Source organism: Chamaea fasciata, unplaced genomic scaffold (genome assembly GCF_029207755.1).
Source record: "Chamaea fasciata isolate MVZ Bird 193981 ecotype frontalis unplaced genomic scaffold, bChaFas1.0.hap1 SCAF_8, whole genome shotgun sequence".
Taxonomy (NCBI): domain Eukaryota; kingdom Metazoa; phylum Chordata; class Aves; order Passeriformes; family Sylviidae; genus Chamaea; species Chamaea fasciata.
The window spans coordinates 33,920,923-33,945,842 of NW_027094093.1; the positions used below are offsets into that span (position 1 = coordinate 33,920,923).

The 24,920-nt window shown below is 40.9% G+C and overlaps 1 protein-coding gene across 1 annotated transcript in view; it reads right to left on the reverse strand.

Annotated features, from left to right (window-relative positions):
* The window catches only part of LOC136293576 (von Willebrand factor D and EGF domain-containing protein-like), a 164,539-nt gene that overhangs the window by 94,359 nt on the left and 45,260 nt on the right, over positions 1-24,920 (reverse strand). Inside the window, exons 3-8 of the mRNA XM_066190542.1 lie at positions 24,628-24,853; positions 21,866-22,098; positions 13,613-13,702; positions 12,218-12,353; positions 7,880-8,097; positions 4,771-4,844 (exon numbers count right to left, since the gene is read on the reverse strand). Of these exons, the coding sequence (XP_066046639.1) occupies positions 4,771-4,844; positions 7,880-8,097; positions 12,218-12,353; positions 13,613-13,702; positions 21,866-22,098; positions 24,628-24,853 (977 nt within the window). The remainder of the gene's footprint in view (positions 1-4,770; positions 4,845-7,879; positions 8,098-12,217; positions 12,354-13,612; positions 13,703-21,865; positions 22,099-24,627; positions 24,854-24,920) is intronic.

The following is a 24,920-nucleotide window of genomic DNA, read 5'->3' on the forward strand; positions in this document are numbered from 1 at the left end:
AAACATAAAAAAGAATGTATAAAATGCTTCAAAATAACAGGATTATTTTTTAAGCAGTGCCATACAAACATCCACATTTTTTCAAGCCACTAATGTTTCTTATGCAGAGGAACAAATGGCTTGTGAACTGTGACTTTTCACATGTATATTTCTGCATTTTGCTCCTCTTAGAATAAAAGCTATAGATAACTTTGCAGCTTAAAACACAGTAAAAAATTTAAACTTCAGCTCCTTTGCTCTGATAGAAAACACATCTGACTTTATCTTTCATCTTGAAAAACTTAGTCAGGTTGGCCATAAAGTGATAAGATTTTGAATGGTTCTGTCTCGCCCTACTTTCTAATCAGATATATAAATCCTGTAACACACTGCATAGATGCTGCTAAGATTGATCAGAACTAAGGATAACATAAAAAACCAGATAATCTCCTTAAACATCAGGTACTCATTCCATTTGGATGTCTTTGTGGGGGAGAAAGAGGAGAGAGGATATTTTAGGAGAGCACCTTCCAGAGTTTCCTTCTACAGGATCAGCCTAGAAGGAGAGATGTTTAAGGAGGCTGATGGGAACTAAGGCATCAGACTGGCTGTACCCAGACTAATCATCTCTGTCTGGTAAGGACGGCTAGTTTTGCATATGCATAGGAATGCCATTGCAGTCAGGGGAGCTATTTATTGCTTAATAATAATTGACAGTGGATCCAATCCAGCCCTCCTGGAAGTCACTTTGAGTCCTTCAATTAAGTCATGGCAAAGATTGCATAGCACATAACGAACCTGCACCGTGCCTAAATTAGAGCTTTCAGGCACCTTCAAATCAGTTGAATGGATAATTGGATGTAGTCAGGTAAACTTTTGTGATGTTTATACAACTGTAATTGTGATAATGATTCTTTGGACAACGTTGGAGAAGTTGCCTGTGGTGCTAAACACCTGAAGTAGACTTAGAGCAGCCCTTGCACGAGGGAATTCTGCATGTTCCTTGTGGACCAGGCACCACTCCTTGTGTCTAAATCTCCCTTCACAGTGCACTTCCCCATCCTGCTTCCCTGGTCGTCTGCAGCAATGGACAGACTGGGTGAAAAGGGGTTCCCTCCCTCTCCCTCTGTGTGTTTAGATTGTTTTCCAAGAGGGGAAGAGAGTTCTTATCCTTGCACAAAGTCACATCTTGAGTTATGCCCTTAAGCCAAAAAATTATAAAACAGTCCTGAGTGTTTGGTTATGGCAGTGAGCTTCTATAGGAATAATTTCTGTTGGTAAATCATAACAGAGGGTCTGATGGGGGTATAGACATATGTAAAGAACTACTACCTAGTAGTGTTCAATTAACTCACATCCCACACTTCCTCTTCACCAAGCTGCACTTCACCTTTGTATTAATTCAGTGTTTTTTGTGGTCATTTCTGAAAATTTTTCGCCACAGCTTTGCCACCAAATCATTTGATTTGTTGACATGACCCTCCAGGATCCTTCTTTCCTTGCTACTAGGAACTATTTCATGGTAGGCTTGACCCTACGAAGAGCTGGGTGATGCTGAAGGACATTCTCTGCTGTCAGAGTGTTCATCCCGTCACGTTGTTCTCAGAGCAGATGTTGGGTTATATTCAGCAGGCACTGGATGCCTGGGGACAACTAAACTGCTGCAGACTATGAAAACCCCAGCACCTGGCACGGCTACTCATGCCCAGGACTTAGCTGTGGGCTCCTATGATGAAAGTCATTAAAGCCAACCAGCAAATGGTGCCATTTCTGTGGTGATAATATTGATGGCATAATATGGATTAGTCCAAATTTTTGAGAAATCTGAAAAATCTCTTAACATTTTTATTTTTTTTCTTTTCTGGTAAGGTAAAATGGAAAATAACATAAATTATGTATATAGTTCCCCAATCAAAAAATATTCCCCTTTTTACTTTGCCCTAAAAGGATTTTCTGCATATTTAGTTTTAAGCTAGTACTTCATATTTAAGAATCTGCGATTTATGGCATGAAATGCTTTTATATTTATAATGTGCCATAACCAGTAATGAGGGCTATACTTTTGCTTTACCAGGCTTTCACATTTGTTTAATTTAGAAGGTACTTTGCTATAAAAGGAAGTGCTCTCTCTGGATTTTAGCTGGTATAATTAACGTTATTTCACATCTACGCTCCAATATACACAAATTGATTGTGCTTATGCTGTAAAATATGACACATTCTTCTTTGATTTTCAGTCACAGCCTTTGGTGAAAAGAATGAAAAGATTACAAGATAAATATTCCTACAGACATATATTAGCAGGAGGCACAGCAAAGGAGAGTGTTATTAAGGAGTGGGAGTTGGGTATTTCAGTCGTCTAATGAATAGCTAACTACCTCAGATGTAATGTGAGCTCACTATGTCAGTTTAAAAACATTAGAAATAACACAATAGAAGTTTAAAAATACAGTGGAAGTGGCTGTTTCCATAAGAAAAATTTTACTGCCAGCAAGAATCCAGTCTTTTGATTTTTATACCATTTTTCAATTTTCCAAATCTATTCAAATAACTAAGTTAAATTTTAAATTTTTAATGATTTTCATTTAAATTTTGAAACCACAAAAAGGTTCTTATTTCATATACATTTCCCCACCACGTTCCCTTCCATGAAAAAAGGGGAATGCTTCACTTCCAGACCTCTGTGTCAGCCTTTGCCTTCAGATTATAATTTTGTATCTGGACAGAAGGAGGAATTGTATTCCTCACTCCTTAAATACGGAGCTTTAAAATAATTTGCTAACGTGGTAACAATTTTTTTGGATAGGCAGTCAGAAAAGTTGCTTAACCGATGTGTAATAAGGTAGCCTAACCATTATAATAATTGAAAGAGAAATTATTTACAATAATAAATGGGAATATAAGTAGGAGTAATGGGACTGTGAAATGATGGGTAAGAAACTTGGCTGAATATCAAGAAGTGATACATCTTAGGGAAATAACCTAGTTATTGAGATGGACGAAGCCCCATCAGCGTGGCTCATTTAAAGCTGCACTGGACAGAGCAGTGATGAATGTCTGTCGATGAGATAAAACATGCAGTTTTTGAGGAGCCAAGCTGATCCTGGGTTTTTCCTCTTTCAAGTCTGTGTGTGTCTCTGGGGCAAGATGACGCAGAAGGATGGGCTTTTCCAAACTCCCTGTGCCAAAATTGAACATAAATAGCTTAAAAGCATTTCTGTGTGCTATCGACAATAGGATTAAAAAATTACTTATTCAAATAAAATTCCTTTATTTGCTTTTAGACCTTTTGGAAGCAATGTAAAAATGTGCTAAATAGCTGGAAGGGTGTCCCCATTCCAAGAGGTACTTTTCAGCTATTTATAACTCCCTAAACACAACAATCTGACATTGAACTGTCTAAATCAAAAGGGAGCATTTTAGAACATAAATTTATAGAGAGGTTTGAACTAATACTCTGATCTGATTTTATATCCCAGAGTTGGAATAATTGCAGCTACATGAAGTGTGGGAATATCTTTGAACCTCTTGCAGCTCTAATGAAGCTTCCAAAGCAAAAAAAAAAGCACCCAAACTTGTATGACACAAGTTCCTGACCACATTTTAATGCTGTTCAGCAAAGGAGAAAGGGGACTGGGAAACCATGGATGAGCAGAGCTAACCTCCTATCTCAGACTGCCCAACTTACATGAAATCTTTGTTAGAAGCAGATGTGCAGCCTTTAATGGAGTCACTACCTTTCTTACATTTCATTAACAGATTTTTCCAGCTTTGACATCATTTCAGATGCCACCTCCAGAGTGTCGGACTGAAATTGGGATATCAGGATAGCAGAAATTCACACCTGCCAAGCCCCTGTGGATCCTGTGCACCCTAAGTCACCCCCTGTGCCATCAGGAGGTTAACGGTGGAATGACAAACTTGGAATGTCCTCTGAAATATTTGCAACGCTGGATCAAATGTGCCAGGTGCAAATTTTAAAAAACTTTCAGTACTGCCAGTTAGCTAGGAAAATAGATTCATGAATGATTAGGGGAGTTAAATGTGGAAAAGTTCTGGACAGTTCAGGCTGTCAAACACAAAGGCACCACTTTGGCTCAGTAAGTCTTTAAGCAACTAATTGCTGGGTAATACAGAAGGACATTTGGACACTAAGGGAGGATGTACAACTTTATTTTTGCATTCGTTTCCTGATATTTGTCACATATAATTTCTGGATTTTTTTTTTTTTTAATCTGAGACATTAGAGCCATCTTTATGGAATTTTTTTGGTTGTGTTTATGATTGTCAACTCCAGCTGGACATCAATCAGCTCTGGATGTAGAAGAAATCCAGAGCATTCTTCTGATGAGTGACTTTGCACCAGATGTTGCTAAACTCCTGGGAAGGACCAGGCTGCAGCTGTGTGCTGTGCTGCCCTAGTGACATAAAATATCACTTGGGTGGCACTGGGGTATGACTAACACTATGACACAAGGTGTAGACACCCTCTCAAAGCCACTAGTGATGGCTCTATTTGAAGAACATTTTGGAACCTGACCTTTGTCTTGTAAAAATTGTTCAGACTTAAATCCATTGCTTCTCAAAGATTAATCTGTTTCTAATCCTTTTGTTAAAAGGAGTACACAGCTGGAAGAAAACCACGTGTGCTGTTGAAGGAGTACATTCCTCATTGTAAGCAAACTTGTTCAATGCATTTTTGATATTCTAATGTATACCCAAATGCATGCCACATCCAGAAACTGATAACTGCAGTAATTGAGCCAAATTATTTCAAAGTAGAATACTCACCATCCATCAAATGTGATAATGTGTGGATCAGTGAAAGAGTAGCAGTTCCCTGTTGGGAGGTCTCGAACTGTGACCTAGTTAAAATGAAATGTGCAATGAATACAGTCTACACAGCACTTTTTCTTCATTACTGTTCCTCACAAAACATCAGGGGTGGGATTCATGGGTTAAGTACAAACTACAGCCTGACTTCTGAAACATGATTGCGGATGAGGACAAAATAGGCTTTGCTTTCAAACAACAGAGTTTAATCACAGCCAATAAGGGAGTTCAAAGTGTTCCTGTTCATCTGATGTAATGTCTTCCCTTATCTGGTGAAAGCAGAAGTTTTTAGTAAAACTTTTTGCTAAGGAGTGGATCATTCACTAAAATTACCAGGAGAATAGGATGCTCATTAAATTGTACTAGTTTTAAAGCCTGAAGTATGGTAAAAAGGTATGCTGTAATTAAGTAACGTTAGCATGTTTCAGTAGTAGCTGCCTGTCCCCTATTCTGACCTCAGATCTCCCATTACATCATCTGAATGGCTGATTTATCTGTTTAATGTGGATATTGATCAGATATTGATGAGGAGGCTCCAAATCACAGCTTTAAGTATGTGGGTGAAACAGGAAAGGATCTACTGCAACTACAGAGATCTTCATCTTCATCAGCCCTTGATTCCTTGGTCACCTGCTGGGTCACAGAGGAGCTGTGAGAACCCTGGTATCCTGCAGGGAGCAGACGGGCCTGCAGAGGCAGGGCTCTGAAGATGTAACACTTGAATCTCAGGCTGTGTTGGACCCATATTGCCAGATCTGCTCAAGAGGGTGTTTTGTTAATGTCTGGGTGCTGTGCTGTCCACTTCTCAAAAATGCAGGACTGTGTTGTGGAGTGATTTGTGATATGAAGAGCTCCCAGTCATACTGGTGGGAGTGATAGAGTGTTATGGTTTTCCATTATCCATCCTGACAGACTGATTTCTTGGCTAGGGCTGTTAATTCTTTGCTCCCTTCTTTGCCCATGAGGAGTCCAGAGGTGCACTTCAGTTAGTTCTACCAGGATCCGTGGAGCGGGGAAGAAGGATGGCTGCTATATCCCTGTGCAGTCTTTCAGCGACAAAGCAGAACTTGGCTTTTGGGAACAGGGGTGAAATTAAATAAATGAATTAGAGGGTGAAGATAGAACCTCAGTTCCCGACAACATTCCTCACCTGCAGCAATACATCATCTGTATTTCAAAATGCCCCTTAACCATGACACAAAAACTCTTCTTAGATACCCACCCATGTCTGGCACTCCACACTTTTAGAATAATGGTCTTGAGAACTGAAAAAATGAAACCCTCTTTGAACAACCTTTTGATCTGGGGTCAGTTGTATCATTTGGATTTACTGTGTGATATGGAGCAACTCAGAATTTTCCCATTTTCCCCACAGCCTCACACTTCCTAAGTAAAAATTTAGCACAAACAAATCTGTGTCGCCCTTCCTGCTCTGCTTTCTTGCATGATGCCAGCAGAAGACACAATTCCTGCTTGAAGGCAGGAGTAGTTTGCTGAGGATATCCTGTTTACAGGTATCTAGATGTATCAGGATGTTCTGCCCACCATTTCTGTTAAATTTTCAGATAAATCAAAAATATCTGAACAAGTCAGAAGTTTTAAAGATTATGTGGATTTTAATACAAGGACTTTTTCTTGCTATGTTGCAAGAACTATGTTACATTAAGGCCTCTAATTGACTACAAAGCAGCAATGGGAAAACGGGGGGAGGGAAGACATTGTCTATTTTGTTTCCATAGATCAAGTTTTAACTAAGATAAATTGACTTTATTATTAAAATTGATTAATTCAATTTCACACTTGATACATCTTCATATTTTAATAAAAGCATTTGTAATTTCAAGCAAAAATAGGCGTGAGTGCACTATGCTGAATTAGCTGTAATTTCTGGTTTAAGATTCTTAAAAAGTTTAAAAGAAGCCAATTCTGTAGATGAAATGTTATACACCTATGCTAGGCATTTTACCTTTGAAGACAAAAAATATTTTTGGTCCAGTTTAATCTCGTTCTCTCATGACAAAATCCACAAAAAACATGGCAGGGGATCTGTGGATTTCACTGGGGGGTTGTTTACAGTTACTCAAGATATGCCAGCTTGGATGTGCCCCTGCTCTGAGAAATTTAGCTCAGTCAAATCTGTGCTCTGGTTAATTCTCTGGGGTGGTGGGATTACAGCTTTCCCACCTGAAATAACTTCACAGACAAACGGCTGGTCCTTGCTCCCCACATTTCTTTGGCCAGGCTTTCTACAGGGAAAGTGTGGCTTGCCTTCCTGATTGCTTGTTATTTTTATTTTGGACATTTTGTAGCAGTATAAATGAAGAGATGGAGCAGCCCTGTGTGTTGTCAAAGACATCCTGGAAATTCATGGCACAGTCACAAACTGGACACAGCACTGCTGAATCCCCTTCTCCTCTCTCCTTTCTGAGGCAATGCCTTTCCCCTGCTTCTTCAGAAAATATTCTCTAAACCCTCAGTTACCCCTCCCTCCTTCTCAAAAAAGTGCTCATTCCCTAATCCATGTTTCCTCTCTACTTTTCCAGTGGACAGAAGCACTCCTGGCTACCTCTGTATTCCATCTCTTGGCCTTACTAATGTGCTGACTAATAATCAAACCTAAATCTGTCGAAGCACAAGGAATTCCATGTCAATTTTCTTGGTATATAGTGACTGTTTTGCTTTACTCTGCTGACAGAGGGCAGGGTTATATCAGATATTAGGAAAAAAATTCTTTATTGTGAGAGTGGGGAGGCCCTGGCACAGGTGGTCCAGGGAAGCTGTGACTGCCCTTTCCCTGGAAGTGTTCAAGGCCAGGTTGGATGGGGCTTGGAGTCACCTGGGAAAGTGGAAGGTGTCCCTGCCCACGGCAGGGGGTGGAACTGGATGGTTTTTAATGTCCCTTCCAGCCCAAACAGTTATGACAACCATCCCTAAAATTTTACTTTCTTTGGAAAAAAAAGAATAAAAAAACTAAAAATAAGAGAAAAAAAAAAAAGAAAGAGAAAAAGAAAAGAGAAAGCCTCTCATTTAGATTTTCCACATTTTCCAGCTGATTCCAGGGCCTAACCTTCACATCTCTGGGTGTATGAGCCCTCCAAAGCAGATCTCTGGGTGCCACCAGCCGGGCGCTGACGCGGCTGAGGCGGTTCCCGTCCCGCGCGAAGTCCGTCACGGCTGTCACTGTCACTGTGGCTGCTGCACAGCTGCTCCCCGAGCAGGGCCCCGGCAGCAGATCCACCTGGCAGGCCGAGAGGGCGATGTCTGGGGGCCCTGGTGCCTGGCTGCCTGCAGTAAACACCAACACAGAGCCTCACGAGAGAATCCAAAGTGTCACGCTTATACAGAATAACACATGGCCAGAGTGTACTAAGCCACGTGTTAATATATCAGTCTCTGAGGGACCAGCCTTTTCAGAGAAGTGACTATAATTAATTTGAGCAAGACTGCTCCTCGGAGGTGTTTTGTAAATCAAAAGGTTTAATAAGTAAAAATACTAAAATAACAAATGTTACAGAAAACAAATGATAAAGCCGTGCACAGGTGTCTGAGAAAACCTCAGACACCCTGCTGCAAACACCCCAAAAAGCCTTTATCTACTTTTGTTGTCTTTCCTAAATACTGAATGTTAGGAGGGATAACCTGGCTTGCTCCCAATAGGATCACCAAGAGGCTTTGACTTACACTCTTAGAGCCCAACCCATGCCCTTGTGCTGCCTCTGAGCCAATTACAATGAAAACCCTCAGAACTTTCCAGCTAACTCCCTAAAGTGTCTAAAGGTAAACTGAACCCCTTTCCCTATTTGAAAGCACCTGCTGGGTGTGTGTGGGGTGCATCACTACACCGCCTGTACCCTGTTTTCTGTTTCTGCTCAACAAAAGCTCTTCTCATTCCAGCACATACATGCCTTGGAACCAGATGGGTTTTGCATGGAGGCAGCTGTGACTGGCTGAATCTGGCATCCCTCTGCACTCTTCACTGCACTGCTTTTTTATCCCCAAAGCTGACTAAAAACTCAGCGGTGTCTATTTTTCCACAGGTGCTAATATTTCTGGGATGACAGTGTTATCTTTATGGGTCCATGCCCAGGGAATGAAGACGAGTGGTTCTCATGACAAAGAAAGAGATGAATTTGTGTTTCTGGAAAACATTTCTCTTACACTGTCTAGAGTATAACGAGGTATCTGCTGGGAGTTATTTAATTTAAAATAAACAGGTGTTTTGATGTGAAAAGGGAGGGTTCTTGAGTAAGTTTTTAGTGAACTATGGATTCACAACAGCAAGGGAAATGCAGCAGGTCTGTATTTGTATTTTTTGACTTAATTAGATTATGGTGTTTTGCTTCCCAGTCTGTAAAACGATGATAGTTTTATTTGTGTCCTTCACAGAAGTATTGTGCTGATAAGTTCACTAAAGAAATGAGGAAAAATAATAAGCTATGGAGATACTGGCTATGTCAGCATCTGTGGTGGGTAGAGAAATGATGTGTGGTGACAAAATCAGTGTGACAATGGCAGTGCACCTCATATCTTTCCTAAAGAAATTTCTACATGCAGAATGGCAATGTCCACTTCTCTCAGGTCCTTACCCTTTCTGCTGAGGTCTCAGGTAAAGGGCAAACCTGAATTTTAATTTCCACAGGCGTGTTCTCTCTTACACACACTGAATTATTATAGCATTTGTGTCTGAGCCATCAGGTTTGCACTATATACAGTGTGCATTTTCTTCTCAAGAAGCCACTCAAGCTTTCATGAGTCCTTTGGCTGACAGAAAATGAAACTGTGGTCCTGCTCAAGCCAGTCAGAATCTAACTGCTGATTTCAGGACTCAAAGTGTTTCTTGAGGAATACTTAATTTTCTGTCCCAGACCGGTAATTATCATCAGAATAAAAGTTCTAAAAATGGTGGCCATAAAATTAACCTGAAATGAAAATAAGCTATTTTCTGATACTAAAATAAGTTATTTTCATACCATTCTTCCCACTTGTAGAATTGCTTGATAATTTATAGAGATGGCATTAAGGTATTTTAAGATGTATTTCTAACACAATCAAATAATCAGTGTCTTATTCCTTATGGAAAAATGTCATGAAATATAATTTAAATTAACCCTGTACAGTAATATGGGAACAGAACTAAAATCTACAGATATTAATGACATAGTATCCCTCATATCAAATCCTTAAAGGCTGCCTCACCTCACATATTATAGAAAAGTCCTGGCTCATTTTCAAGGTTCTTGATTCAATTAAATTGGAGGTTTCCATGAGGAATAGCTATTGCCATTCCAGCCCCATGAGCTGTGCTCACAACCCAGAACAAAAGTTTAAAATCAAAGAAAATCATCTTGTCAAAATAGTAGCGATAAACTTAACAGAAGCCGAACTCCAGTGGCTCTGCTGTGCCTTGGCATTCATTATGATATTGTCTGAACTTGGAGAGATATTTCTGTGCTTGTAATTAGCTTTCTTATCACTTATTCCCTACATAATTAGCACAACAGCGTAGTTATATGGATTCAGTCAGACAAGGAGCTTGTCAGTTAATTTATTCGGTATAAACCGATCGCAGTGAAAATGGTTTTTATTTTTAATTTCCAGCACTGTGGCCGGCACACATTTTTCAGAAGCCCGCAGTGTTCCTTCAGATAAACTAATGGACCCTAAAGACAATAAAGGCTCAGAGCAAACGTGGTTGTGCAGATACCCAGCAGCAGATCGTCAGCCTTAAGTACATATAGATGGCTCAATAGATAACAGCCCGAGTGTCATCTGAGGAAATAGCCTCAGGATGGAGCAACCAGGGGCTAGAGCTGTGTTTAGTTTGAGTCGTAGAAATGAGTTGATCAAAAGTAACAGAAATTTTCCACTTCAGTGACAACTTCCTTCAAATATGAGTTAATTGGACGAGTTGTGCCTTCCTCCTGGCACCTCTTGGCACCAACACATCAAGCCCATTGACAGCTTGAAAATAGAATTGCTTCTGCAAGTCTTGTATCCTCTCTTTCTTCCAGTCAAGTGCACACTGTGGGACTGGAGCAGACCTTGGTGAGGGGTCAATCTCAGTCTGATGTGCTGAGCTCGGTCTCCCCAACTTGAGAGCTCCTGGCCCACTCTCTGTGTCAGGGAGATTCTGAAAGCTTTGATCCATGCCTAAGAAAATGTGAGTTAAACACATGGCCTTGACTGGGACTAATTCCTCTCTGATCCTCAGAGCAGTGCGTGTCTGAGTTGCTCGATGTCTGTGGGGATGTCCCAGCACACACCAGCCCTGACCCCCCCTAAATGCTCAGTGTGAGGCAGCCTCTCCTCCACCCTGCTATCCAAGGAAATCCTTTCCCGTGGAGCAGCACAGACTCCAAGCCAAGAGCAATGTGCAGAGCAGAGCAGCACTGAGCCATGGAGAAATGCAAAGTACTCCACGGACGAGAGCCAACACAGCTGCTGGAAGCATAAGGTGCTGTTCAGTTTAAGATCATTGTGTTATGATGTCATTTAAATTATTTTTCTTTCTTCTGTCTAAGCACTTGGCTGATGGCGAGGAGAGCTAGGAAAGGGAATTAAAAAGAGAAAAATATCAGGAGCTCTCTGGGTTTTGCCAACATTTTTTAGAGCTGGCTTTTTGTGGGTAGAGAAACTGCAGCTGTAATCTTATCTCTAAACATTTCTCTCACTGAGTCTCTTATGGGAGAGAAAGAAGTGACTTGTTAGAAAAAGGCTTGGGTGTGTTATTTAGTGCAAATGGAAAGTAAATACCTACGTGCCACCCTTAGGCAGGAAGGGTATTCCACCTGATTGACCTGAAAACAGCATTTACTGAATAAAAGGGCAAGAGTTTTCTCAGTGACATTGTCAATGTTTTCAAGTTAATAAAATAAAAAATACCCTAAATGTTTAGAAAGAGAATAATACATAAGCACAAGAATGATTTTTTTCCTTCTGTATTAAGTTAGACAAAAACTATAAGACAGCAAAAGATAGAAAAAAGGCTTCACTATGCATTTACTGAATAATAAATCTGCAGGGGAGCTTTTTATTGATAATTAATGAAATTATTCTACCTAAGAACATTCCTGCTACAAAAAAAAAGCCTTAAAATGGAATTTTACGCTCCTGGAATTTAAAATAAGTTCTTTTACTCTCAGTTATTTCATCCATAAATCTCAACAGACTACTATTCAGGTTATTGCTAGTCAGATTTATGGCTATGGGGTTTTTTCTCTCAAAAATCTGTCAGATATTATCAGCTGTTTTATTTTGCAGATAAAAATATGGCCTAGTTTGCTGATTTTATGGCTTCTGCCCTTTGATATTATTTATATATTATATTCTCTATTAGAATTCACTGTAACTTAAATATTGGAAAAAACAATCACATTGCTTTGATGTCAATATGTAAAACTCTTACCCAAGTCCTCAGTACTCAGTTGCAAAGTAATTTTACAGGAATTGTCTTGCCCAGGACATGCAATGGGTACAGTGCTCAGGACAGTCAAAAGATGCTCCTTACCATCCTCTGCAATTTCTAGTGATTCTGGGAAAAACTGGAAATAAGAAAACAATTTTGACATCATTTTGACAGGCAAGAGAGATGACAGATTAATCAGGCAACGCTGACATCTATGAAGTCTTAAGTGGTTTCAATCAGTTATTAAGATATATAATTACCTGCAAAATAATAATAATCTTTATCATAATCTCCTTAATAACAATAAATTTTGCAATAGCGATCTTCAGCTTTTATAAGGTAAAATTGCTGTTAACATACTTTAACATTTTTAGCAATTAAGAAAATGTTTGCAGTTCCCATATATAATGTGTAATTGCTTCTCATCGAAATCTGAAAGCTGGCTTTTATTAAGCCTGAGAATAATACTACAGAATTATTTCATTTTTAATATCCCTGGTTTAAAGGAGCTCCTATCCCAAAGCAGTAGAAGAAAAACCACGGCACAAAGTCTGGCATGACCTCATGGTCGTGGACTCCATGTTTGTAGTCTGCACCAGGTGCAAAATAATTGCAATTTTTGACCAATTCTCCTTCCCTGCTATGGCAGGAAGAAGAATTGCTCTGCACATAAAATATTACAGGTTTGGAGACCCCTGCCCCCGGAGAGAGAGCTTGGATTGTGCCTTTTCTGTGCGCCTCTTGTCCTGGGAAAAGGGCAGAAACAGCACTCAGGGCTAGTCAGAAATGGGAATTTCCACTCCTTGGAAAATTTTGACATTTAAAAAAACTCCTCAGAAATTGTTCTTCAGATACCACACAGAATGGGCTGCCAGATTTTTCAAACCCTTTTCGTGGAGGCATGACACTTTGATACTCAGAAGATTCCAAGGTCTCCTGGACTGCCAGGTTGACAGCCTAATCCTTGAGTGGGAATAGACCTGGTCCTTGCACTCAGAGTGAATTTATCTTCAGCACCTTCTCTTTGGCAATGCCTGACCGTAACAAGATGGTGGAGAAAAATCCAGATTTTGTCTTCACTTTGTTCTGGTTTAGTCCCAACAGAATTGTGCATCCTTGCAGGTTTGTGGGTGTGTTTTCCCATCACACAAAATCCCCAGAGCTGCTCAGGGAACATTTACAAGGACACAGAGCTTTGCTCCTACTTTGTGGCACATCAGTGTCCACATGTACACAGGGTGCCAGTGCGTGCTTCAGGGTGTTTTTCAGGCAAACTGTAAAGCCATTTTCTCAAAGTGAACATGGAAGCAGCACTGCTTGTGATGATCGGGACTTGTTTCCTCATCATGGTTTTCAAATTTTCCCTAGTCAGTGGTTCAGGGCTGTGGACATTACCTTAATCCCAGCATAGAAACCTTTGCTGTCCTCAGGCAGTGACTGCTGCTCAGGAGTGCCCCTCCTAAAAGCTGTAACAGTGCAAAAGACCTGAAATAAATAAATAAAGAAACAACACATGAAATAGCATTTCTTGCATAACATTCGTATAATTATGCATCTTCCTGTTGCTCAGGGTTTTTAAGCTTTCATTCTACTGCTGGAATATATTTTGGGGATTTAGTCTTTCAGAATATTTATGTATAAATTTTGAGATTTGGAACAATTTTTTGATGCATTTAATAAGCAAAGAAATATGGCATTTTTCTCAAAAATTAATAGCACCTTGTGCTTAAAATGTGTTTTCTTCTGCAGGTTTTAAACACCTTGGTTTGTCATTTTAACTCAATTTACTACTGAAGAGTACATTGTTCACAGACGTTACCATCAGAATTCAGGCATTTGCTCTTGGGATCCCAGCCCCCAGTCTGTCCACTGGATCAAGTATCTTCTCTCTGTATCACATTTGTAAGCATTTTATTTTAAAATTTAAATTAGTTTGACAGTCATCCAGTCTCAGAAACTGTGTCAGCAATAAGAGAAGCTCCTTTTTTCCCCTCATTGTATTATAAAAGATGATGCAGATGTGCCTATGGGGTATATATTGTATTGAAAAACAAAAAGAAAATTCACCCAAACAAAAAACTCCCCCAAACACAATGTGCCAGGACACTTATGTTTTATTCCTAGCACAGCCACACAACTTTTATCTCTGCTGAGCCCGCACACCATCTGCCAACTTAATGTTTCATTGGTTTCAGAAAAACCAAATTGCAAAAATCATTTCTAGGATCATAAGATTAAAATACAGAAATTTTCCTTAAAGCAAATGACAATAGACTCAGAAACTGTAGTTCTGAATATTTTTTTTTAGTCTTCTTGGAAATGGAGTAACAGATTGTGACATATTAAATCAAATTCCAGATACTCAGATGACATATTTATAGCTGCTGCCTTTTTTAAGCCTCAAGTAACTCACGAGGAAGAACTGGACCGATCCAATTTATTTTCCATTATAACAAAAACCTTGGGATAGATTTTCCAGCATCACTCCCTGGCTGTGCTGATGCTTGTAGCTCCCACCTGCTGGCTCAGGCAAGACCCTCAAGAGCACTGCTGCAAAGCAGGTTCTGCACCAGGATATTCCCAGAATCATGTGGTGAAATGGCCACGAGCTGCATAACAGCCTGCAGTATATCCTTTCCCTAAAAATTTTCCCTAAAAATCCCTCCTTGTTACCATCAAGTCACGAGTTTCCTCCAAACCGAAGAATCTTCTTTCCTACCTCATTTGTGCACAGCGGAAATTCCCCACCAGCAATACAGGGTCGTTTGTAGGGCTGTGGGGAAAAACAAGTGTTTTCTGTGCTCTTCAAATGGATTATTTCCAGTTCAGCTCAGTCCCAGGCTTAGGTGCCTTTTGGGATGTTTCTACCTGCACATTTTTTCTCACTCTCTTGCAGACAGCTCCAGACGGTTCGGCCCAGTGAAAATGGTGTCATTTGTTACATTAACAAGATGGAAGCCTTGAGGTTATACTGGGTGTACTGGGGGAAAAACAGACACAGATCTCACCTCACAGAGATACTTTGCAGTTAAAATTCCTAAGATATTTCATAGTTATCCAGTTTGCCTCTGAAGGAGAGCAAGTTGTTGTCTCCTCAAGGTAATAAGCCCCTGTTATCATTAGATATTTATTATCTCCAATCCTTCCCTAAAGGCTCGTGTTCAGCTTACAGACTTTTCAAAACAGTTCTTTTGCTAGGAAGGCAGAAAGGGAGTGTTGATCAGGCTCCTGCAACTTCTCCTGCCTCTGCCACAGGGAGAGTCTGCAAAATCAGGATCTGACAAGGCGGTGACAGCAGAGAGAGACTTCAGATAGTGCATATTCCCCCTACCAAAAAATAACCAGCACTGACCCCCTTGCAGAGCTCATTGAGCAGATCACATGCATCGGCATTGCAGATGATGTATTTGCACTTTTGGCTTCAGTGCTTTTCACCAAAACTGTTCCCACTGACATTCCCTGTGAGCACAGCACGAGGAGCATTTTTGGCAGCCAGAGGCAGCAGGGACAGCCCAGCACTGACAGAGGCATTGCCTGGTGATCTTCCCCAAAGTGATATTCTGGCAATTATCAGCATCTACCCTCCTTGTATTTCCTCTCATATATATTTTAGAGGTATATTTTATTGATAAAGCACCAAACACTCAAATAAAAATTTACTCCCTAATGATACACTGAGATATCTGTAGACTGTCAGTCTACCCCAGCTCAATCTTCAGTGCTTTCGGAGGTCAACAAAAACTTTAAAAATTCAAAATGTATGGACGACCAGCAGAATTTATATTTTACTTCTATCTTTTATATCCTCCCTTGTATTGTCTCTTCCTTGTTGGGTGCACTCCTCACAATAAGCAGATATGTTCATCAGCTGCCAAGCTACAGGTTGACAGTTTGTCACATAATTATGATAGTCATTCCAAGGAGGAAGGTTTTTTTTTTTGCTTTCAGCTAAATACTAACTCTTTTTTTTTCTGCACTTCAGTAATCAAATTTTTCTTTCTCTTTTTTTCTTTCCCCCCTACACCCATCTCAGGATGCAGCCTTTTTAAAGCAAAGAGATAAAAGCACCACTGACAGCAGTATGCTGATGGCCATGACAAGTTAGGAAGTATTTTTCAACAAACTCATTGGATCTGTTAAAAGAAAAAAAAAAGAAAAAAAAGTCAAATTCTATTTTTTCATCCTCTCTTTTAAAGGGACAGGTGCCCTTGGACAGGATGAATGGATTGCTTCTTAACATGGGATGCTTCCTTTTTCCTGTGTGCTGGCAAAACTTCCCATAGGGCAAAAAACTTCCTCTAACTCTTATCAAAAAAGGCTCATTTAGCTAAGAAGTGTCTCCCTTCATGTCTGTTGGAGCAGACTTCCCCTGTCCATGGACTCAAACAGAGTTGTACCCATTTTGACATGAATCCCATGAGCAGCTTCTTTAGCTAAAAGCAGAAATCAGTCATTAATCTGGTGGGGGTCTCAGTTCTGTGAAACAATTTAGAAGAATATTTTAATCCTAGGACCTGTCACCATCTCCAGAAAATTTCTCCCTAATAACTTGCTCATTAAAATGTGGGTATGTTCCCCTATAGCTTTCAGAATTCAGGTTTCCTCCAAATCAGTTGTTTTTACTTATTTTGATGATAATAATGTCTTCAATTCAACCTTTTCCAGTAGCTAATTCTGACTGTAGTTTGGGGAGTCCAGCTGGGGCATGGGGGGGGCGTTTGCCAGCAGATCCAGCTTTGCTCTGACTCCTCTCCATCAGCCCTGTGCTGGGTTCAGTTAGCAAAGACAGCTATAGGAAAAGCCCTTCTCAACATAAGGAACCATTTAGGGTTTCCTACTGTTGACCATTCCCTCAGCAGGGAAATCTGGGTGTAGCTGGAAGGTGTAGGTGCTGAGTCTGAGGCTGGTTGTTAACTCTGGGGCTGGACCCAGCCTCCTGTGGGTGTGTCACCCATGTCAGAGGGCAGGCTGGGGCTGCAGACCTCAGATCCCCAGGTAACACTCCTGGACTGAAGGGCTGGGCAGGGAATCACCACACCAGGTGAAAGGCGTCTCCTGATGGCTGTCAGGGCACTGGGGCTGCCATTGCCTTCTCCATTAAACACTAATGGGCTGGGGTCAGGAAAACCTGGAGTCACCACTGCTGGGAGGTGGGAGGGTGTGTGGGAGGGAGCTGTGGTTTACAGCCTTGGTGAAAAGAGCAAAGGATGAGCAGAACTGAGGGATGACATTTCTAGGGGAGCTGGGAGAAAAGAAAAATAGTTCTCATTAGCTCGAGAAAATGATCTGGCTGTGGGTATTTGCAGAAAGGGGTAGGAACAAAGTCTCTGGGAAGGCTTTCCAGAAGGGTTAACAGGAAGGGGAAAGTAGGGAGAATCTGTCTTTGATTTAATTAATGAACTAGACCTTCCAGCTTTAGAACACAAATCACTCCCTGTGAGGGGCTGCTGGCTGTGGAAAGGAGGGAGCAGGTGCAGCTGCGTGACCTGGCACTGCGGGTAGTCCAGCTCTGCTCACTTTGCTACTGGCTGTACAGGAAGAAGGCAGCTCTTCCCAGTTGTCAAATGGCCAGACAGCATGTGGGAGCTGACTCTAGGTCATTATTCTGCTAAGGAAGGAAATTTTCCCAGGGTAGTAGTAAGGTGTTTTATCATCTGCAGAGTTTTGCTCATCAACTCTCTGACCCTTTCTGCTTTAAAATCTCTGCTCAAGTTCACCTAGAGTTCTGTTTCTGAGGGGATGCTTCTCATTTTCCACCTGAAGGTTGAGGAAGAAATTGTAAAATCAGCTGTGACCTACAAACAGGCAGGTCTTCCTGTTTCTGATTTTAACAAATCCAGTGGCTGGGAGGGGATTTAGCACTTAAGTAAGGGATATGCCACTTTGACACTTTGGAGTCCAGATGCTGGTGCAGACCTCTGAACTGGGCAGTGACTGAATCTGAGTCAGTGAGGGCTGAGCCAAGGGCATGAGGTGACCCCAAAGGGGAGGTGCTGAGAGTCAGTGCTGATGGGCTCTGTGGGATGGGACTTTACTATTTCTGACAGAGGAGAAGGGGCAAATCCTCAGGATGGCCTTCTATGTGCTTGAGTATTTCCATAATTATAGACTTAATACAATTTAACGTTTATGAGCCCACATGCCCAGGATTTTCCATCTAAGTGCAATAAGTGTAGTGAATCCTTCATCTGGTATGAGCTGCTTCTCTCCCCTGAGCTGAACTGGGACATCTCTCAGAAGTGCTGGCAGTCAGACAAAAATCCTGCTTCCTTGAGAGCTGAAGTGTAAGTGCTCTGCAAGATTTGGCTTTCTTCAGCACCAGGAACAACAGGGCTGTAAGATCTCTTGTCCCATCCATGGAGGTGTTTAAGGCCAGCTTGGATGGGGTTTGGAACAACCTGATCTAGTGGAAGGTGTCCCTGTCCGTGGAGGGGGATTGGAACTGGATGATCTTTGGGGTCTTTTCCAATCCAAACCACTCTATGAAATTTCACGCTTTTTCCCTTGTGAGAGAAAAATAGTTATTTTATATATTCAGGCAATAATTTGCTATCTTTTTGGCTGGGGCATAATCTCCTTCTGTTGCAGAGTGCCACGCAAAGCAGCCACTTCTATCACACAGCTCAGAAAGGCTGGTTTTGCTTAAACATTCTTATTTCACAACGAGCACCGTGGTTTATGTAGGGTGACAATTGCTCCTCACCGTGTGAACTTTTGGATTGCTGTGCTGAGCAAAATCTGCACAGTTTTCTTCTAAACACCTTTCTTTCTTAGCATAACTCATTACTCACAGTGTGCTGCTATAATTTATAGATGGCTGTGCCTCGAGGAATGAAATGACCTCTGTCACTATCACATAAATAAGGCTTAGGAATGCCAGGATTTTCATATCAGATGGAGTAGGCTTCTTGCAGAGCTTATAGAGAAATAGTGGCAGGTTATAGATTTATTTAAGACTGCAATAGTTTCATGAACATTAGGCTGCCAGCATTACTGTCTGAAATAGCAGAATTGGAACCCAAATATGGGGGGAAGAAAGGACACATGATGGCTATTAAAAAATAACTGGCTGTTTGGTCGATACAAGTTCAGGAATGTTGGCTGGTAAATCTCAACTCTTCTCTAAGGTTTGACTGCATATTAAAATATATCAATAGCTGTTCCATTATGTGACTGACCTATTACCTGGAGACTTTTTTACAGACAAAGAATAGCATCGACATCAACCACCCAAAAATGTGATGTAAAAAAATTGTCTTGCTTGGCTGTAGTTTTTTGTCAAGAAAGGAACAGAGAAGAAGCTGATTTCAGGCCATGAATGTGTGGAACCAAATGCAGGTTATTGTGCAGGTGGAGATAATCAGTTAAAAATGTTCAAAAAAGGCAAATAGTTTTCAAAATGCAACAAATTCTCTGTCCTGGGGGACAAATTCTTCCTTGAATGCTTCTCATTCACCCTGGCAGTGTACAGCCTTGGGGATGCTACCACTGGGCTCTGCATGGAGGGGAAAAGTACTGGAAAGTGCTCCTCATTTACTGTCTCCTCTCTCCTATAGCTTTTATCAGTGTGAATCTGGCCTCCCTTAAATTCTGCCTGAGAGAATATTCTTCCACCTGCATCTGTCTTGGGCAGGTGAGTGCTGCCCATTGCCTCTGTGTGGCAGAGTTTGGTGCCCAGGGATGATTCTCCTTTTAATGACATCACCTTTCCTCTAGGGTAGCCCTACAAATGCTAAATCTTTTCAGATTTACACCACTGGAGGTGAGAGTCTTCTCCTTTTTGACTCCTATTAGGCATCCAGTCTGGGATGGCAAACACAGTGAAATGCTTTTTTAAAATCTTTATTTTGTAAAACTGAATTCTCAGTTGCAGCTGAAGCTTCGTCGCTTGGCTTTCACCCGCAAGATTTATGGATAATTATAATTAGTCAAATAGGCCATGAAGACCTTTAAAAAAGCCTAAAAAGGAAGAGAACACTTTAGTCTCACTAAACCCACTAAATTAAACACATAGTTTCAGCAGAGGACAAAGAAGGGCTTACTGGAAACTTAATACAATAAAATAGTCTTATAAAGATTTGGCAGTGCTACTTGTTAACAGAACCATATTTTCTCTGAATCCCTCAGGACTGTTAAAACAAGATTTGAAGTGATTGCAAGTGAAATTATTTTGATGACAATATCTCTTCACAGCACAGACTTGTCTTAAACTGGCAGAATTATCTGCCTCATGTTATAACATGTGAGGGCTCAATCAGTCAGATTCTGAATGGGGCTAAAGAAATCGTTACCTCAGTCAGCATTTCTCAGGCCACATCTGGAATACTGTATTCAGTTTGGGTCAACACTACACAAAAACATGTGGGCAGACTGGAGAGGGTCCAGAGAAGGGCCACAAAGATGAGCCAAGGCCTGGGAAGCTGCCATGTGATGAAAGATTGAGAGAACTGGGTTCATTCAGCCTCAATAAAAGACGGCTTAGGGGAAACCTCATCACCATGTTCCGTTTTTTAAAGAATGGATACAAAGAAAAAGGAGGGTCCCTTTTTACAAGTAACATGGAAAAGATGAGGGAAAATTCAAATTCAAAACAAAAAGAATTCTTCTAACAATGAGAACAGTTATCCATCGGAATAATCTCAGCGGTGGTGGATTTCTCAACACTGGACACTTCAGGTTCAACAGGAAAGGGTGCTGGGCTATCTTGTCTAGACTATGCTTTTGCCAAGAAAATTTAGACCAGATGAACCCTGAATCGTCTGTTTGGGCTGGTATTCTGTGATTCCATGATCTCAAAGAACAGCTCCAAAATGCCAAGACTATTTCCAACTTACTTTTAGCACGAGGTTATTATCCCTATTTATTCTTTCAAGTTGCTGTAGCATCACTAATGTCCCTCTGCCTATAAAAGTTATGAACCTAATTTAACTTTAAGAGTCTTGTTTCTGTACCATAAAAGGCCATGAATTCATACACAAGTCAATTTTTTTTCACATCTGTATTGGTTTCTGTTGTTGTTGTTGTTGAGAGCAGATCATTGTTCCTGTGTAAGCCATCAAATATACTTCTTAAAGATTGTTTTGTAATGAACTCTATCTTTCAGTATGCCATTGAACCAGGAATTTGGAATCAGAGAGGCAGAACAATGTGAAAAAAACTATAAAATGAATCTTCCTCTATTTTAAAATGCACCAATTTTTTTTTTTTCTGTGAAAAGATGTTATTGTGTCTCTGATCCACGGATATAGAAATTACTGAGTGCATGCAGCTGAGCCTGCTGCAAAATCTCACTGCCGCAAGATACAAAAAAGTACTAAGCAAAAATTGGCTCAGGCACATGTACCCACCACTTATACAAACCTCACAGCATTCAAGGTGCAATGTAACTGCAAATATTCAATTTGCCTTTAGAATGGGGTAAAATACCTTCCAAGATCTCACTGCATTTCAAAGAAATGTTACAGGTCCTGAACCAGGTTAATGTTATTAAATAATCTTGTTGTGGCACAGTTTCAGGCCTTTTTAGGGCAGTAGCCCTAAGCATAAGGAGCGAGGAGCAGCACTAATAAAACCACAACAACGATTTACAGGAAGGTTTGATCCGCTCTGGGTGTGTGACCCGCGCTGCTGAGGGCGCGCTGGCGTTACCGTGTCTCCCAAGCGGAGATTGGCGCCGTCCATCTCCACGTAGGAAAAGGGCTGTGAGGTTGTCTCCTGGTGGATCTGTTCCCTCTTCCCATGGCTGGAGAGACGAGACCAGAGCACCCTGTACTGCACTGGGGGCTCAGGGAAATTGGGGCTGTAGCTGCACCTCAGGTGGGCTCGGCCTTGCACCAGCTCAGGAGTGACCACTGGTTGCAAAGCCGGGCCTGTGAGCTTGTCTGGAAGAGAAAAACAAAAGAGGGATCTAGCACAAAATGCTATTTTGAGGTTACAGTTGTTCACCTAACAATAAGATGTCAGTGTAATTAAGCAGGGGAGAAGCTCTACATTTTATGTTCCTGTGGCTTAATTAGTAACCATGCAAGCAAGAAGGTGTGTTTCATGTGAAATGCAAATTGTTAATTGTGTACTGACTACCTGTTGCTGTTACACCATCTGACCTGCTGGTTTTGAATGTGGTTTGTTGTTGGTTTTTTTTTTTTTCATTTTGCAGTGAGAGAAACATTATTTAAATTAAGCACTCAGATTAATACAAATTAATTACTCTGGCAAAGGTCATCAGCTTTGCATTTCCCTGGAGCACAGCCTTTTGATCCAAGTTCTGCAATAAGCACAGACGAGATAAGAGAAATCATTATGTTGCAGAGGTAAACTGACTCCCAGAAAGCAGCCAGCCTCTATTGCCGTACTGTGAAGATCCTTTCCAGGCTGTTTTAGGATGTATCTAGGCTAGGTCTGCTCAATATAGTCTCCCTCTGCCCAGAATAATGCCACTGCTCTAAAAATACAGCTTGCTTTCTGTAGGCTTCGACAAGTAATAAAGTCTGAGACCTTTCTTCCTGTTAAACTCACCTAGAAAATAGAAACAAAGAGAGGGATAATGGTGTAAGGGGTTGTTTTTCATCTCTAGAGACCCAGACTCAAACAAAACATGAAGTTGGTTCAGATGTTTTGAAAGGATAAATTAAGTAACTTTTTTGGAAGAGTGTAGAAAATATAAAACGTGGGAACCCAAGAGAATAAAATATGAAGCTGTTCCAGCAGAACAGAGAACTAATGTGTTAACATCTGTCCAGGGCAAACAGCAAGATGTAAGAAAAAGAAAAAAGTTGCTTAAAAGATGAATAAAGACCAGTTGTTTATACCCTTTTCTATTTTGTTTCTCAGAGAAGCTGCCTCAGACTGTGGTTCACATCATGACTGTGAGCAGGAAATTATCCCAGAAGGACAGAGTTAGGTGATCAGCTCAGGGGAGGATGTGAGTGGAATTGCAAGCACGAAGGCTGCTTTTCCCAGCTATGTCCTTTCTGCCAAATTATGGAGTTTGAAATTCTTTTTGTTTTGCAGCTCAGAAGCGCTGACTTGTGTCCCGCTCCTGAACCTCCAGCAGAAGGGGCTGGGGAATTGACCCTGACACAAAGCCATGACCATGCCAGCTGGACCCAGCTGAGCCTCCTGTGGTGCAATATTTACAGCTGAATTTAAGCCAATGAGGAGAAAAACCCTCCAACTTTGGGTGTTTTCCATCCAATGCATGAGACTGCAAAAACATCCTAAAGGCAAGAAATTAAAGACTCTGAAGGACTGGACCTCACTGAAAATGAGATTGGGATAGATGGGAAGGAATAAACTTTATTTTATTAGAAATGCAGGTGGCTTTACGTCACTGAACAGGTATGACTCAACAAATAGGACAAAATTATTCACTTCAAATATACTGACAAAAAAATTCTTTCAACAAGAGTAGTAGAAATCTTACAATTTATAAAAAAGCCAAGCTCAAACTGAAAAATGACTCTATTCAGTTAAAAAGTAATTTCTGAGTAAGAATCGGTTTCATTTATTTTAATGGATTTTATTTTATTTCAAACAGTGAATTAATCTCATGTTATTTGAGCCTTTCTTCCTTCCTCTTCTTCAAGAAGGAATGTTAAAATATGGATAAAGATAAGAGAATATTCATCTTTCTTTTTTAAAATTTATTTAGCTTGGATTTTGCCCGATTGAAAAGCTGATAACCCTCATTTCTCAGTGTTGTTGTTTCTGTCCGAAAACACTAAAAGGAAAGCATAAAGGTAATTTTTTCATTTTGAGAAAGAAGCGTGTTTTCTGATGAAATCTACATGCACCTGGCCATGCTCCAAAGTTCAGGAGATTTAACTGAATGAGCAAGTGCTTTCTGCTTTCCCTTTGTTTCCTAGCTACCGAACAGGGGTTACATCTCTCGTAGTAGGCTGAAAATTATTTCTGAGGAGAACAATTATATAAATGTCATGAAAAAGATGTTATCAATTTAGTTTGGTTTTTTTTTTCTTCCTTGCAGAATTTCAGAATTCCTTTTTTTTTTTTTGAGGGGGGATATTGGTTATTAAAGATAAGAAGAGGCCTTAGAAACAGTATCCTGGATACAGTGCGGCGGTACAGCTGAGATGCCTCTGCTCACTCTCTTTGCAACTTCAAGCCAAAGTGGAGCCAAAGAAAGTGGGAAAGGTTACATGTGAGCTGTAACCAAGCAAAGAACGCTTCAGTAATACACACCAGATTACATTTTTGCACTGGTAATAGGAGCTATTCTTCAGGAACACCTTGGACTGCCACTGATTTATTTTCTACACGCTCTGCGCCTTAGCGGGAGTGACGCTTGACTCGCAAGGTCACCGAGATGTACATTGCAACACCAGGGCCTTTGAACACCCAGCCTGAGAGGCATAAGTAATCTTATTGATAAATTCTTTACTGGTACTCACCTTCTACACAGTAGCCCATGCATCCTGGAGTGGGCTGCAGGAGATACACAAAGAAAGCGCCGCAGTTCCTGACGGCGATGGGGATCCGGAACAGGCAGCAGTCCCTGGTGCCCCCAAAGGCCTGCCAGGTGGCACAGCCTGTGAGCCTCTTGCTCTCCCCAGGAGCTGGCAGGGATTCAGACTTCAGTGACAGCCACACTGGAGCTTGTGTCCCGCATTTGTTCATCTGAGGGTGCACACAAAAGGAACCGTTTACAGCAAGTGTGGTCAGACCCTGTGGAGATCTTTAAAAC